We start from the raw sequence: 17,864 nt of genomic DNA on the forward strand, positions 1-17,864 counted from the left end.
AGACAAATTTGTGTCATTTTTAAGAAACTGGATGCACCATGAGTCCATTACGTTAAGTGAACTATATTAGACACACAACCTTAAATATTACATGGTTTTTCATATATTGAGAAACTCAAAATATAAATAAATAGCAAAGTAAAAAAATAAATAATATGTAGGATAATAGATCTTTCTCAAATAGGAAGGGGATCAAGAGATGGAGTAAAGAAAGGGGTGAAATGAAATGAAAAAGGAAATTAAAATGTGTTATATACATGAACCAATTCCCCACAACAAATGTACACATTACTGCAAACATGAACTAATGAAAAATGTTTTAAAAATAACCAACACATATTACAATTTGTAATAAGTAGTGGAACTAAGGACATCATAATACTCTTGTCTACTGAAACCTACCTCTCCTGGATGATCACTCTTAATCAGTGCTATACGCGCCCTTTGCAAGGAACCATGCATTAGTTTATGAAGTCGTAAAATTAACTTTCTTAACCCCATCTGCTTCAGTGCTTTGTCTACAAATGGTCTATAAATAGAAGTCAGACAATGTTTACTGAAGCCTGCTTCGGTACTGTACTCCGCTGCTCCCCAGCCCACAGGCTCCTCTTCAGACTCAAGCCTCTCAAGCTTCTTGGATGCACAGTCGTGCAACTGAACATCCAAACGGTTGTCTATGGATGTCCTGATTTCTGATACCCCTGGATCAGAGCTGTGTTCTTCATCACTTTCATCCATACTACTTTCCAACTCTTTTAGTCGTCCCTCTGTGTAACAGCCTTCGTCTTCCGGATCATTACCTTTGGATGGTCGAGGGGAAGGGATTTCAAACACTGGCCAGCCAATATCTGATAAATTCTTGATGCCCAAAACAGTACCCATAATCCTTAATTTCTGATTTAAGTCTTTTGTGATATTTAACCACAAACAGAGTGCCTGCACTCTGTCCTGGAAGTCTTTTGCAGCATATTTTTCATAGTCCTTTTGGAGAGCCTGCAATGATGGATAAAGTGCCTCTATGTACTCTAGCAGCTCCATTATCCGTTTTACCTGCTCAAACGAGACCCTCTGACGCTGGAGATGCTCATGGTAAGATGAGTAACCCACGTTCTTTGTTCCATAAGGGGCTTGGTGTGGCCCTTCTACTGAAGTACCATTGAAACTTGCTCCATTTCTAACAAAGGGAAAACTCCCATAGTTAACTTTGAAAGTAAGGATTTCATTGATAATATCTGGGATGGCCTGTCGGGCTGTATATAAAAAGAGGTCCTGATCATTAATGGTCCGTCCTGCATGCCAGGCTTGCAGCTCTAACCAGATCAGTTCATTTGATCGGTTAAACCAAAAAGCAGATGTATTTTCTTGCCCTCTTTGCTCCCTGTCCTTCTTCTTTGAGACTGAGGTAAGCTTTAGCAAAAGTCGTAATGTTTCAAAAAACTTTAAACGATCTGCTGGACAGTCAGTTCTAGAAGTCTGCCGTGCAGTTCTGGCTATAGGCATGGGTACAGAGACAGGAATCTTAGCGTTGCTACAGCCAAGGCTGAGGTAAGGTTTATTGAGATCTACATCTGGAATTGACTTTTTTGGCAAAGACCCACTGACTGAGTCTAACATGAACGAGCACTGTACATTTTTCTTGTGATCACGCTCTGTTGTTCTAAGAGTTGCTCGAATCTTTTTCTCTTGCTTGTAGCTGTATTCTTCCACGTTCTCTACTGCTTTTCCAGTGTCTTTATGTGGAGGCTGATTTGGTGCATTCATTTTTTCTATTAAAAAATAAAAAGAAAATATTATATAACCCTAAAATATGAAGCCATTCAACATTTTCAGTAAAACTGATATTCACATGTACTTGCGTCTCAAGTGGTTGTGAAAAATATCAGGCTGAGAATGAAAGGAATCAAACAACACATGCTAACATTTTTTCTCTACATTTTAAAAAAGATTTTATCTATCATTCTCACCATCATATAAGTAATCACCTTCAACTTAAGAAGAAAGGAATATCATGGGAGATCTGACAGAACCATGGGTTAAAAACTTACCTAATTCCTACCTTTGTCATGAAATGGATGTGTTAACTTTAGACCAAATCATTTTGCGGCCATTATTCACTAAGATTATTTCCATAAAAAGATGAAAGACAAACGATAAAATGAAAACTACAGCCTTAGTTTATTTTATTCCTTGACTTCTTTGTACAAACAAATGAGTGGTAACATTTTAAATTTAACAGTAACACAACTGAAGACATTAAAATCCAGTGTAACTTCCTAGTCTAACTTTATGTGAACATAAAATTCTTCCAAATTCAGGCAAAGTAATGCACAGTTCCTTCAAACAACTAGTTTTATTCATTTAATTACAAGCTTTGGAATGAACACACATATCTTCCTTCTTGTCTAGCAAGACACACTATTACCAGCTATCTATTTTATTAAAGTATTTCATTTTACTGTTTCCTAAATACAATTGCCTATGAATTCTCTTCTATTCAAGCCATTCATTTTTACCCCAACCCCACCTTAGAACTTTGTATCACTTCTAGTCTTAATGTGCTTCTCCCAGGTAATTATAATCAGTAACACCCAACATAGAGCATTATCCCAATCTCCTCTATACTCAGAATACACTACATTTCTTCGAATAATCTAGGGCAGATTATTTTCCCACGTTAACAACTTTGAGGTAAAAAATGTTATGTAATCAATGGTGACCTGAATAAGTTTCAGGCCCACACTCATCAATATATTTCATTTATGTAAATAACAAAGACCTTTAGGTGGGCACAGTAGTACACATCTGTAATCCCCTCACTGGGACAACTAAGGTGGGGTAATCACTACAAGTTCAAAGCCAGCCTGTACTACAGTAAATTCACATCCAGCCTAAACCACATAGAAAGACCCTGTCTCAAAACTAAAAGTATTGGACTCTTTAAATAAATAAAAATTCTAAGAATAGTGTCATCAATTATAATCATTTTTCTTTTTAGTACATAACATTATAGTGTCTTTAGATATGACAGAATAGGGTATTATTTACAAGTTACAGAGTAACATATTGGCAACCAATGCATTTTAGAAAATTTGTTTGAAATCAATTTACCTCATAATCGATTTAAAAATAAGGATTTTAAAACAAATTTTCCTGAGAGCACTAACAGGCTGATTTACCTTACATTCAAATTATATGAAACATAATTTATGATCAAAAAGGATTTTTAAAAAATCTGTCTATAGGGATTTTGTTACATTTTAGTACAAAAATTATTATTGCTATTTTACCTTACATTCAAATTATATGAAACATAATTTATGATCAAAAAGGATTTTTAAAAAATCTGTCTATAGGGATTTTGTTACATTTTAGTACAAAAATTATTATTGCTATTCCTCATTCATAAAACAATTTGCCTAGGGCCAGGGATTTAGCTTAGCAGTGTGTAAGTACCTGCCTAGCAAGCATGAGGTCAAAAAAAAAAAAATTGCCTAGGCCAACATTTAAATTACTTCTTTGCTTTGTCTAACTCTGTGTTATGTACACCTTCATTAACAGAGCACTTGCGTATCATTCATTTCTGTTTAGTTAAGCAATGATATTTGGGGAAAATGACAAATGGTTTTAAATTTCAAGACACTAAAAATACTATTTTTTAAAAATATTAATCATACTATACTTTGTCATTAAGACAACACAGACTGCTATATACACATATAAAGGCACAGGTAGAGATAATGAATTTACTTTCTAACACACTAAATTAGAGGTACCCAAAGGACAACCATGTGGAAATAAATGTCTGACAGTAACTAAAATACAGGTGTTAAACTCTGCAGATAATTTCAACAATCTGAATTTGAAAATCACATTTATACACAGATATTCTCTAATACCAACATAGAACATACAAACACTCATGCAAAGTAAAGAGAAGCACTAAGACAGTGTTACATAATTAGCATGGAAAAGATAGTCATTAGCACCCCCCCCCAAGAAAAACTTCTGTGACAAAAAATTAGTTTGGCTAGTTTAAGGTTTATGATTTTAAAAATCATAAAACTAATGTGGTATAGTATTACTGATAATGGTCATCGAATATTTGGACATACAAGTAATTTATAATTTGAATCTAACAGTGAATAGTAAAGAAGCATATATAATTTATTGATGTTCTATGATTTAAACATACTAAGTAAAGCAGATAACTGAGACTAGCTAGGATGACCTTAATAACTTTTAAAGACTGGCTATAAGCATCATGTTTGAATCTATTATATTTACCAAGTGAAAAAATCATGAAAATAATGAAATAAGGCTTCTCAGTCTAGATCTTTATGTTAATAATTAAAAGATTCTAGGTAGGAAAAAAGGTCATAATCTTATTTTTCTAAATAGAATAATCTTATTTTAGCAGGCCTAAAAAACTATCTGTAGTTCATACCATATATACACAAGCCTTAAACATACCTTACACTATACAAAAAGAGTGGATATATTATATAATGCTCTGAAATTTGTACTGACATAAAGCAGCAATTATTTGGATGTATAGTATATATAAGGAAAATCAACTAGGAATCGAACAAGATGGGACAGAGCTTATCTCACCCTCCCCAAAAAAGGAAATTCGTTTCGGGAAAAAATTACAAATTAACACTTCTTAGTTTAAATGATGATGCAATTCAAACTTAAAATAGACTTAAAATCCTAAGTCACTGCGCAAATATATAGACACAGACACACACAATAGCTGTATTTTTCAGATAATGTATGTATGATAGTATGAGTAAACACACATGTTCTTATTTTTTATTTTTTGGTAATAATAGGGATTGAAACCAGCAGTGTTTGACCACTAACCTACATCCCCAGCCCTTTTAAACATATTCACAATGTGGCTATAATTCGTTTGTCTTGCTATGGGGTCTGATTTAAATTTCACTTTCTGATATTAAAGAGCTAATCTCCAGTGGTTCAAGCCAGAGGGAACATGTTAATTTAAAACAAGTCCTACTAAGCTCCTCATCTTGTGATCATCCTGCTGCAGATCCCGAGTAACTGGTATTATAGGCACGTGCCACTGTGTGTAGCCAGAAGTGTGATTGCTAGCAACTGATGACAAGGTAGACTTCTACAAAATCACAAGGGATCTATTAAAATTTAAGAAAAACATTAGGGTGTTTCAAGAGGTATACAGGCTTCAACCTAGAAATTTCCTCAAGCATTACAAATTTTATCTTTAGCACTCTAATACACATTAACAAACTTTTAATACACTGTAAGTACATTACTAATGCACAGGTTTGTTTGTTCAGTTTTCTATTACGTTTAAATCTCCGTGCAATTAATAAAAAGTCAAATATAAAGACAGCTTCTGAAAGGAAAGTATTAAAAGTACAGTAGTTACGGAATGTTTTGTTGCAACTTTTAGTTATAATACTACTAAAAAACTAGTTCGTCATCAATTAAGATAAACAGAATATCTGATCTCTTGTGCTCATAAATTAAATGGTGTGATTTCTATAGTACAATGAAAGCAAACCTCTGCAATACTTTTCCTCCATTCAACCACTAATAATTCCTGTCAAATCAGAAATCATGAAAAATGTTTAAAAAAAAACTTTGTAAATAAACTGAAAGCAGCCTATAAGCAATATGGTTCATGTTTAAACAGATATAATTTCAACTGAATTTCTACCACCCAAACCTAGAAAAAGTTCCTTGGATATGTATAGAATGTACTTTTAGTCAAGTTCTTATAACTTCTATTTTCTCTCATTCGTTTATTGTCCAAAATTCAACATACTGGGGTCGAGCTCTCACGTGAAAAAGCACGAACAAATACATGATCTTTATCTGTAAATCTTAGATGATCACTAGAGTAAGAGTGCCCTACAATATCAAACAATGCTAACAGTATGAAGGGGCTTAAAGTTATATGTAAAGTTGTCACATTTCTGCATATGTTAAGAATCACTGAAGTCCTGTTAACATGCATATTCCTGGGGGCCCTTCCACTGTCTCCAACACAGCTAGAAAGGCACTCATTTTGGAAAACACTGCTTTTTCCAATTCCTTAATTTACTAGGTAAGGCTTGACAGAAATTGTCGTAATTCTCATAACAACAGTATGATGAAGATTACCACAGAGCTCAGGCAGATGGTACCTGGAATCCTAGCCCATAGTTGTGTCCTTCTACCACCCATACACACCTATCAAAGTTACTCCCAAGTCAGTAGTGAGTGACCAAGGAAAGGCTAAAATACCAAATGCCATAAAAAACTGACTACTGTGCACTAATTAGTCTGTAAAGACTTATAGTAAGAGCAAAAACTTGACTTCAGGTCTTGAAGAATGGTTTCAACATAAAATAAGGGTAGCACAGTGCCTGATAATTTCAGCACTTCGTAGGCTAAGGCCGGTGGTTCACACCAAGTGCAAGGCCACCCTAGGTTACAGAGTGAGCTCAAGGCCAACCTGAATGGTGAGGCCCTGTCTCAGGGAGGGAAAAAAAACATAGTAACAAGAAAAGTGAAAAAAAAAAAATAGATATTTTAAACCAGTAAAGAGGAGGAGCATGAAAAAGCAAAGGGAGAAGACAAAAGTGTGGCTAGAACAAAAGTCTGTGTATCGATAGCCTGGAAACACAAGTGAAAACCTGGAGATCAGGCAGGGTTTAGACTAAAGGGGAATAGGCCTTTTAAAAGACAGCTTGGGCTTCCCTGAAGACACCTACCTGCCATGACTGGGGCTGTGCACCCTCCATCCATCTGCTATCATAGTCAGTCTACCATGGAGGTGAAGCCACACTTCCCACTGGCCAGCTTTTCCTCAACACTCAGATGTGTACTCCCAGTCCTAGAGATCATACAAAGCATTGAATTTGGATCCCTGCACAACATACAGTGGGGCTGGTTGTCCCAGAGAGCTCACCTGAGGGCACAGTACACACCCAGGAGAATGTGTCCTGCACTCTCGTGTGTCACCAAGTCTGAAGATGCTGGTGCACTAGCTACAGGTCTTCGTTATAGCCCTACACCACAAGGGGATCCTGGGTGAGAGGAGGCGCCTTTGCAAATGGACTGGTTGGGTCCAGGGAAAGCAAATAGGTAAGCACAACTCTTTGGCTAAAGGTGAAGCTGACCCTCTTGTCTTCCTGGCTAGAAACCACTCCATATTTCCAGTCATGGTTCACACCACAGCCTTCTCACACTTCTCACTAGGGCCACAACTGCTTAACCTCCTTCTCTAAGTAGCTCCCCTGGTTCTCATCAGATTAGCTGCCCAGCATGACCTCCTTTTCACTGACTTAACATCACCAAGTTGGGGACATCAGTTCCACCTGCAGAATCCCTCCGGGCAGCACTGAGTCAGCAGTCAATCAGTGTGTTACAGAACGTGACCTGCAAGTGCCAAAGCTTCCCTTCTACCACTGCCTGCACAAAGGTCTAAAACCTACTCGCACCGGACAACGGGCTTTTAAAGTCAGTTTTCGGTAAGGCTGAAGCTGAGATACTGTCCCTGATCTTGGCAAATATGGAAGGAAACTTGTGACTCTGAATTAGCTATGCATCTGACACCTTTACCTTTCAAGTGTAGCATACCTTGGACAAGCTGCTTTGAGAAGGGAACCTTTTTGAATGTGTGGTAAATATTATCTAGGTCAGTGCTTCTTAACATTTTTAGGTCACAGACTACAAATGAGAACCTAATGAGAACTAGGGGCTCTAGGCAGAAAAATGTGTAGGTGCACTAATAAAATGTACTCTCAGTTTTAGGGAACTGCTATCCTGACTGCAATGTAAAGTGATAGGGCTTTGCTAACTTCATTCCTCAATTTTGTACATAATTACATTTCTTCAAATGCGGTACTTCAAGTGACACATTTCTTTTCTAAAATTGTATCTGTATACACATAACATATGCTGTATTTATATATTATATTTATATCTGCCCTCATATTTCTAGTAAACTTCACATTGGCCTTAGGTATTCAACTACAATCATCAATTTCATTTTTCTTGGTAAAGATAAATATATAATTAAAGATAGGTAAATTTAAACAGGTGAAACAGATTTAAGAAATTTCAAACATTATTAATGTAGAAAATATAAGGAAACAAGGCATTTATCCACAGCTGGTAGGAATGAAAAAGGAAGAGTCTTTTAAGAATGAGAGGGGTAGTATCCTAAATTATAAATGTACATGCCATTTGATACATAATTTTACTGCTAGGTAGCTAATCTACAAAATACCCCATTTATATATAAAGATATATGAACCAAGATGTTTCATATAACCATAGCATTTATTTGAAAATATGGAAATACCTCATAAAGAAAGCAGTTGCAGTTATCAAAGACCATTTAAAAGCTTAAAAGTGCATACACAGAATAGCCTCTACCTATTGCTAAGTCAAAAAATTGAATGTCCTATATTGGATGTTCTAAAATAATGTTGACTCTATAACATGGTATATGTATCTCATATCTTCACAAAATGAAGAGCTTACAATTATACAAGTGCTCTTCTCAGCTCTAAAATTTTATTTGTAACTTCCCATTTGTATATTTATCATCATTCCAACATAACTAAGAACGTTTGTAGAAATTCAGCCTATTACAATTCTATTAAATCATTTCAGTCAATTTTCTAATCATAGATATGCACAATTAGAGCTACAAATCTACTCAAGATCCAATTTTGCAATCATTATAAATAAATCTATAGCATTAGTAGCTACTGTGAGCCTATACTGTAATAATATTTCAAGAATATCCATATATTCAGTTCATAACATTGTCTGCCACCACTCAATTCCCTACACACAGCCACACAGAGTATGGCCAGTTATGTCTCCTTTGAACAGTGCCCTCAGTTGCCTCTTCATCTCCTTACAGTCCCTCAGGGGAGCTCCTGATATTTTTTGCAGTTATGAGGGAAAGGGGCTGGAGAAAGCAAGGACAGTCAACTAACAGGATACTTGCCATGACCCACGCGGCCCTTAAGGTTCTTGGGGTTAAGGTTCACAAGGGAGGATGAGAAAAATAAGAAGAGACAAGCTAGGGGTCAGGTGGAGTGTCCTTATCTTCCTGATGGGAGGAAAGGTAACTGGCTCCTCACTGCAGAGGCCTTTATTTATACCTTTTAGCAACTTAATGTCACATGACACTCTGTTGTCCTAGCAACCCACTGTTCAGACTGTCTTGGAGGCAGGTGTTCTCTGGGCTGAAGCAGTGTCTTCAGGTGGCTTGCCCCAGGTGCTCTTTGTTCTTGGAATGGTCAAGCTCCAGCCTTGCACATGTGGTCAATTTCCAGCTTCAATGGGTACCAACAGATATTATTCCAAAAGCATTACTATGAAAGCACGTAAGCACAGCTTCCCTACACAGCCAATGAACCAACCTCCTAGTATTACTACTCTGTGTAGTCTGCTCCCACACTGCACATGGCCAGTGATGTAGCAGAAGTGATGCTGTCTGACTCCTGAGGCAGTCATAGAAACCCTGCTACTTTCAGCATGGTCTGTTACAGACCTGATCTGAGAAAAGTCAGCTAACACATATGGCAAATTTCCCAGAGGTCAGTATGATGTGCAGAAGCCCAGGCCAGCTACATGCAGCTATCACCACCTCAGGCCCGGTCCAGACAGGGAAGAAAGCAGTCATCTTATGGGTCACAGAAGACATCATGTGGCAAGGGACCCAAGGCTCAGATCTGGGGCTCCGGCCAATCCCAGGGTGACAGTGTGGGTCAGTGGAGCTGTTCCAGACATCATAGAGCAGAGATGATCTATGGTCTGTCTAAATACTGAACTACACAACTGTGAGCAATAAAGGACTGCACTTTTACCCACAAAGTTTCAAGGTGGTCTGTGACATGGCAACAGACGATGAAAATAATGCAAATATTATCAATGATTATTTGTTGAAAGAGTCCAACTTTTTAACTCTAAAGTTAACAGTATGATTCAGAGAACCTCTACTTGTTGCAATGAGAAACAAAGAATGTGCCAGTTCCACTTTCTTGGAAAGCTTTGAAAATAAAGCTGACCAATCTAATTAATTCTAAAAAGTTCTTCAAAACACTGAGGGACCAATTTATTATTATGAATCATACACTAGTTTGAAATGTTCTCCCTGACTCAGCCTTGAGGTCATAGCACAAATGTTTCTTGTTTTAGAAGTCTTCCCAACCCCAGCTTTCTCAGTACCCTGTCCTGTTGCAGCCTCAGCAGCCTCCATCCCAGCCCTACCATACGAGGGTGTGCCCCTGTTATTTGTGTGCTCCCTATTAGAGAGAGAACCAGGCCTTACTCATCATTTAAAATAGCACATGCCTATAGAGTCGGGCAGATTCAGATTCAATAGAAAAATCAAAGAGAAGTAAGGGGAAAAAGAGATAGAGGAAAGGATAAAAGGAGAGTGAGGACAGAGAGTGAGCAGAGATGACAGAAGAAAGAAAAGAGGAAGGGAAGGAAAGGAAGAAAAGAGAAAAGACAAAGATTTAGCAACAAATAAACAAAAACTATAATACTACATTTTGAATGAGAAAAAGAGAAAAACATTTGGAAGAAGTAGAAAGAAATACATAGTTCCAGCAGGACAGATATAAGCAAAGTACCTACATTAACCACAATCTAAGGTTTAGTCCTGAAAACAGAGACACTAATAAAAATATACGAACAATGTAATATCTTAATTTTACTTTTAAGATTATGATTTAGCTTTAAAGAAAAAGTAATATTAGGGGTATAACATTAAGTTGCAATTATAACAATGATAGATAACATTTACGGGATATATAACCTCACTACAGTCAGTCAGATTATTTTATGGATAAAGAGAATGAGACACAGAAATTGCATATCTAGACTATGACAGAGCAAGGATGGAATCCAAGCAACCTGGCAACCACATTTGTACTTTATGCTGCTAAATTCTGGAAGCAAATAAGTGCTCAAAGACTATTTTACCATCATAATAAAAATACCATTTTACCAAAACATTAAAACATGGTCCAACTGCTTAACTTGGGCACTTCATTTCCATCTTTTCTAGGTATTCATGAATAAGAATTCTGGCAAAAAACAATTCACTGAAGGGGAAACATGGAGCTACTTTCCAACATATCCATGCCTAAGACATTCAAAGTAAAAATCTAGTGGAAACCACTCTGAGCTACGGTTCCCCGAGTGTGAAATGAATGCTCCAGTAGGACTCACATTTCACTGAATTGTCATATCTGAAAGATAATCTTTTGAAATGCTAAGCATAGTCCTAAGTACACAATATGAGTAACAACTATGAAGACACTGGTACACATGTAAATGATATATGGGCCATTGAAGTTAGGACAATAAGTCATTCTGTGACATAAGAAGTTCATAAAACATTAAACAAAAGAAGTCAGTCATCAAATAGTAAATGTACTATGACAAGAAAAATACATGCAAGCTGACTTAAGACAATTTTCCTTGCAGGCACAAAACACCAGACATCCACAAATTAAAAGACAGAAGTTTGTTTCAGTTCACAGTTTGCAGTGAATTTAACTCCATAGTTCTCTGGCACCAGTGCAGGATGGCATGGCAGAAGACAAACAGTCCATGGTATTTCCCATTATATTTCAACCAGACTACAAGCCTCGTGATTGCTACCACCCACATCCAGACTGAGGCTTTCTTTTTAAGTAAATCCATTCAGTCACACCCCAGAACTATGTTAAACTGATCAGTGGACTAATCCAGCAGCATATACCCTCACTCCCAGTTTCACAAACCCAAAATTCAGCTTCTCCCAAAAGCTCCAAATAAGTGCACAAAGATTTGCAGGAATATTTAAATACAAACCATTAACATTTAAATACAATTAAAGAGATGAAAGCTAAAATGGTAGAAGAAATCACTTTTATATGTTGGATCTATGAGTGATTTTTTCTTTTTTGTCTATACTGTCTAAATTTTACCCCGAAAATGTAATTTTTGCAGTTAGAAAAAAAAGATTATTGAGGATTTTGGTGCTGTCAGTCTGCTATTAGGTAGCCATGAAGTTAGAAGTCTGTAAGAGTTAGCTTCTTCATCTGAGAAGTGGCAGACGTTTACGTGGCTTTAGACTCCTACTTGCTGGAAAATTCCAGCTCTAATATTTTATGAGGTAAAGGAAGCTGAGACAGGAAACAAACACCTTTTCCTATATTCCCTCTATCTCCCACACAGCAGAAATTCAACAAATGCCTGGTGACAGGTTGTCTGATTAGTGAAGATGGCATACTCAGCTCAGGTATTATATTGCCTTCAGACAAGCTTTAGACTCCCTGCTGGCTGTACTACAAAAAAACCCAAATTGAGTGTCGTGAGAACCAATAGTGAAAACAGCCCTGCCACTTGCTCAAATCTTCTGCCCTTAAAAAAGTTGCTTTAAACATCCAACCCTTAGTTTCTCAAGCCATCTAACAGGAAAACTGTGCTTTCCACTGTTCTAAAATAATACAGAATGACAAGTGAAAAAAAAAGGACTTACTGCTGGCATCTTCTCATTTTACCACCACGAAGAAAATATTTATTAACCATCAGTGGTAGATACTGCTTTCCTGATACCTCTTTTAGGTAAGGAAAGTCCATAGCCATTTATAAGTTTCTTTCAAAAAATGGGCAAGAACTGATTTTCTTTTTTTTTTTATTACTTTATTTGTTAATATTAAGAAGAGAAAGTAAAACAAATTTTCACAACAAAATAATGAAAAAGTAACAATTGTTGATAAATTACACAACATTATCTTCAGTCACACAAGTACAAAATATGGGCATAAAAATTTCTTCAATCAATATTAGCACAACCTTTCCTGTTCAGTGAACTAAGTGACACTAATGGTACAACTAACTCGCATTTTTTTTTCTTTTCCCTTCTATCCTTTCTCTTTTCCCCTATCTTAGTTTCTTCTTTTTATTGAACAGTTTCCTTCCATTTCACAGTGACTACTGTATGTTTTGAACCTTATGGTTTCACATATGTCACTGTGGTGTGATGTTTTTAAATCCTTCTGGGAAGATACACAGAAGGGGAATACCTGGGTTGAATGGGACCTCTAATCCTAATTTTTTGAGGAATCTCCACACTGATTTCCACAGTGTTTGTACTAATCTACTCTCTAACCAACAATTGTAAAGGGTTTCTTTTTCCCTACAGAACCAGGAGCATTTTTTATTGGTTGATATATTTTTTTTTTAAAAACTAAATGACTTTTTAATGAATAAGGGAGAGGATGAGATAAAAGGGGGCATAACATAACAATACAGGTTAAAGCATGGCACTTTCAGCAACCTAGTGCTTCACCACCAAATAACCCGACTTAATAGTAGTTACCATAGTGTCTTTTCTTTGAAATATTTGACTATAACTTCATATGCTATAGCATCAAATATATCAAGACTGTGTAACACCATTCAAGTAGATGAAAGCATTGTAGAGTATTTAGAACCAGCTAACAGAAAAAAATGATCAATGGTTTCAATATTATCTCTTTGCCTATAACAATTTTTGTTTATACTATCACATACGATAAAGTCCAGCAAGTTACAACATCATAAAACCAATGGAAACAGAAGAACCATAGTTTGGTATGGCTTTAAGACAAGATGTTATTAAATCAGCACTAGCTGTTATTATGTCTTATTTTCTTCAAGTGGCTGTTCATTACATCACCAGCCATGATATCAAACAGCCCAGAATAAAACCATTCCAAGTAATGAGTGACAATTTTATAAGGCTTCAAGGCCATATAATGGGGAATCATGGTTATCACATACTTTTATATATTTGATTCATTTCCTACACTAGGGAAACTATTCGGAGTTCACAGATGCGAGTTTGATTTAGTTCACTTATGAGTATGGTTTCAAGCTGCGCCCATTTATTGATAAATACCTCAATGCGATCCTTCTTTATAGCTGAGTAGTACTCCATTATATAGAAGTACCACAGCTTTTTTATCCATTCCTCGGTTGATGGACATTTAGGTTGTTTCCAGGATCTAGCAATTACAAATTGTGCTATAAACATAGATGTGCATATATCACTTTGGTATGATGCTTTCAGTTCTTCTGCGAAGATGCCTAGTAGTGGAATAGCGGGAACAAATGGGACTTCCAATCCCAGCTTTTTAAGAAATCTCCAGACTGACCTCCACAAAGGTTGTACCAGTCTACACTCCTACCAACAGTATAGGAGAGTTCCTTTTTCCCCACAGCCTCTCCAGCATTTGTTGTTGTTGGTTTTCTTGATCCTGGCCATTCTCTCAGGAGTGAGATGGAATCTCAGTGTGGTTTTAATTTGCATTTCCCTAATAGCCAATGATGATGAACACTTTTTCATGTATTTATTTGCCATTTGTATTTCTTCCTCTGAGAAGTGTGTATTCATCTCAGATGCCCATTTTTGGATTGGGTCTTTGAATTTTGGGGGTCTGATTTTTTTTAATTCTTTATATATTTTAGACAAAAGTCCTTTGTCTGAGGGGGAGTTCACTAAGATCTTTTCCCAGTTTGTGGGTTTTCTTTTCACTATGCTGGAGATTTTTTTTTTTTTTTTGACTTACAAAAACTTTTTAATAAGAGGTAGTCCCAATTATTGATTCTGGGAAGTATTTCCTGTGCAGTTTAAGTCCTGTCCATGAATTCTCTACCTACCCCTATGTCTTCAAGGTTTCTACCTAATTTATCTTCCAATAGATTTAGTGTTTCTGTTTTAATATTCAGATCTTTAATCTATTTAGATTTTAATTTAGTACATGGTGATAGGCTTGGGTCAAGTTTTAGTTTTCAGCAAATGTAGAGCCAGTTTTTCCAACACTATTTATTAAAAAGACTGTCGTTCTTCCAGTGAACCTGCTTGGCTCCTTTATCGAAGATAAGGTGGTTGAGTGTGTTTGTAGTTGTGGTTGTATCTTCTAATCTATTCCATTGATCCTCTCCTCTGTTTTGATTCCAGTACCATGGTGATTTTACTACTGTTGCTTTGTAGTATAACTTCAAGTCAGGGATTGTGATGCCTCCTGCCTTGCCTTTGTTGCTTAAAATTGCCTTTGATATTCTAGGTCTCTTCTGGTTCCAGATGAACCTTAGGAGTGATTTCTCTAGATCTATAAGGTATGCTGATGGTATTTTTATTGGGATTGCATTGAATCTGTATAACAGTTTTGGGAGAATGGCCATTTTCACAATGTTTATTCTTCCTATCTATGAACATGGGATGTCTTTCCATTTTCTGAGGTCATCTTCAATTTCTTCCTTCAGTGTATTATAATTTTCCCTGTATAGGTCTTTCACTTCTTTTGTAAGAGTAATTCCTAAATATTTCATTTTTTTGGTTGCTAGTGTGAAGAGTGTGGCTTCTCTTATTTCTCTCTCTGTGATTTTGTTGTTAGTATATAAGAATGCTATTGATTTCTGAGTATTGATTTTGTACCCAGCTACATTACTGAATTTATTTATTATATCTAAGAGTCTTTCAATGGAGTTTAGGGGGTCTTCTATGAGATTATCATGTCATCTGCAAATAATGACAATTTAACTTCTTCTTTTCCTATCTTTACCCCTTTTATTTTTCTCTCTTGTCTAATTGCTCTGGCTAAGAACTGATTTTCAAAATGACAAACTACAATAGCAACTTATTGGTTTTCAACAAAGTAAGTAAAGTATTTAACACTCTATGGAAAATAAAGTTTTAAAAGAAATTTTAAACATTATCCTCCGTAGGAAAATCTGTGCACAAAAAAGATTCTTCGTTAGCTTAGATTGCCTCTTCTTTCTTTAGGAAAGGCACCAATGGGCATGTAGAAAGAAGAAGCCAACCTACAACCTTGAGAGATCATGTACTAAAGAAATCTGTATGGAAAGGAAATTGACCAAAGTTCTACAAATAACCTGACTAAGAAAAGGGAGACACAGGAATGAATGAGCTTGGGCTCAACAGAGAAATTTCTGAGATGAGACAAAGAACAAAATCCCGATCTTGTATACTAATAGGTAGAGTCCCAGAGAATTATGGCATCTGCTTTTGGACAAGTGGTTTGCCACATTTAACAGGGAAACACTAAAGCCCTACGGTTTCAAGACCTAAGGTTTCCAGTCATATGTAGGATACAAAAAGGCAGCAGGTCAACATGATTTAACTCACATACCTTAAAAAAACAGGCATTAGAATCTGCCAAGAGGAAAAAAGAAACAAAAAAAGCTATATTCACAGCTTCTAGGAGTAGGGCGCTACCTGGGATTTGGGATTCTATACAAAGAAAAAGGCAGAAAACAGGTTCTGTCCATGCAGGATACTATCTAAGTGGCTGCTTGGCAAGAAAGCCCAACACACTGATGGAATCATTGTGAATTACTGGCAGATGACTGGCAGAGGTCTCAGGCTGCCTAGGGAATCCAGAGAAGAAAGCCTGAGTCTGTCTCTATTCAACTCTCCAGTAAACCATTTCTGGAGAGAGAAAATCTTAAAATAATAAAAGAAGGCCATATTATTCCATATATTACCATCTTGGGTTAGGACAATGGGAAGCACTTGGCCTTGTCATATCTTCAAATGCTTCACATCACTAAAATAACTCAAAACAGACTTTTCTCTGGATTATAACTTGGCTTCTCTATTAACAGTATCACTAGATTAAAAATAATTCAAAAATTAGCAATAATTCAAAAACGTAAATGCAGCACTAAAATGAAATTTAAAATAAAAGGAATTACAAACATTACTATAGAAAGGATTAATCAACAACTATATGTCATATAAAGATTATTTACCAAAACTGTCATGTCTTTTCATGTATATATGTATATTTTTAACACTAGTTTATATACTGCATATTGTTATCTGAGAAGTGGTTGTTCAGTTTATAAGACCTAGGTATAAAAATGATCAAACAATCAATGACAGCACAAACTGTTCTTTCTGATGAACACAGATTAGTAGTAGAGTTATCTATCTTGCATACACATATATCATGTACACTTTTTCAAGCTTAAGACTCACCTTTCAGACTGGATCGACTGGCTGGCCTCCCTACATTATTCCTCTGGTGTTTGGCTGACATACGTTTCATCTGTCGAGGAGTACTAGGGGGAGAGGTGCCATAAAGATTTTCAGTATTTGTTTCATCAGAAAAGTACTCTGGATCTGATTCAGGACTCTTGCAAGTTGAATCTCCCAACATGCACTCTTGCCTATGAAAGACAGTAAGTAAACATTTAGCAACACATTAAGTGAATTAAAATTTGAAGTCAAATTACTTCAGTTTTTCAAAATGTATCTTCAGCATTATAATCCTTCACATTTACTTTTGCCTGTGGAAAGTTTCAGGAACTTTTCTTCCATTCAAAGGAACAAGGATAGTGATCACAGAACAGAGAGAGGTACACAGAAGAAAAATGACAGTGACTGCTAATACTCTCTGAATAAGAATACACTGGGTAGAACCCATATAGCAGAACTGATACACTATTTCTGATTCGTGAAGAATTCTTTCTAAATTAAGTGAAATTTACAAGAAAAAAGTGAAGTTTAAGGGGAAAAAAACAAAAGACTAAAAGATTCAAATCAGACAGTATGAAAAATGGACTTGTGTGTCAGCTAGTAATACGCTTAACTGATAGGTGGGCACATTCAGTCCTGCCCTGAACTTGAGGCCCTCGCCACAACCACAACCACAGGCAGAGAGCAGAAAGTGGTACAAGAACTCTTCATTGCGACCCATGTAGCAACCAACGCACAGAGCACTGACACATACAGCAGGTTGTAAGACACTGATAGAAAGTCATTACATATGTATCTAACATTAGACAATAAAAATGGTTAAGACAGT

The 17,864-nt window shown here is 36.3% G+C and overlaps 1 protein-coding gene across 5 annotated transcripts in view; it reads right to left on the reverse strand.

Moving 5' to 3' along the window:
• Map3k4 (mitogen-activated protein kinase kinase kinase 4) overlaps nucleotides 1-17,864 on the reverse strand; it is a 157,151-nt gene that overhangs the window by 55,480 nt on the left and 83,807 nt on the right. For all 5 annotated transcript variants that reach the window (XM_063233096.1, XM_003466360.5, XM_063233095.1 and 2 more), the window contains 2 exons: nucleotides 17,036-17,226; nucleotides 403-1,766 (listed from right to left, as the gene is read on the reverse strand). In XM_063233096.1, coding sequence (XP_063089166.1) covers nucleotides 403-1,766; nucleotides 17,036-17,226 — 1,555 coding nt within the window. The remainder of the gene's footprint in view (nucleotides 1-402; nucleotides 1,767-17,035; nucleotides 17,227-17,864) is intronic.

Source organism: Cavia porcellus, unplaced genomic scaffold, assembly GCF_034190915.1.
Source record: "Cavia porcellus strain 051 isolate PalLab524CR breed Dunkin Hartley unplaced genomic scaffold, mCavPor4.1 scaffold_22, whole genome shotgun sequence".
Lineage (NCBI taxonomy): Eukaryota > Metazoa > Chordata > Mammalia > Rodentia > Caviidae > Cavia > Cavia porcellus.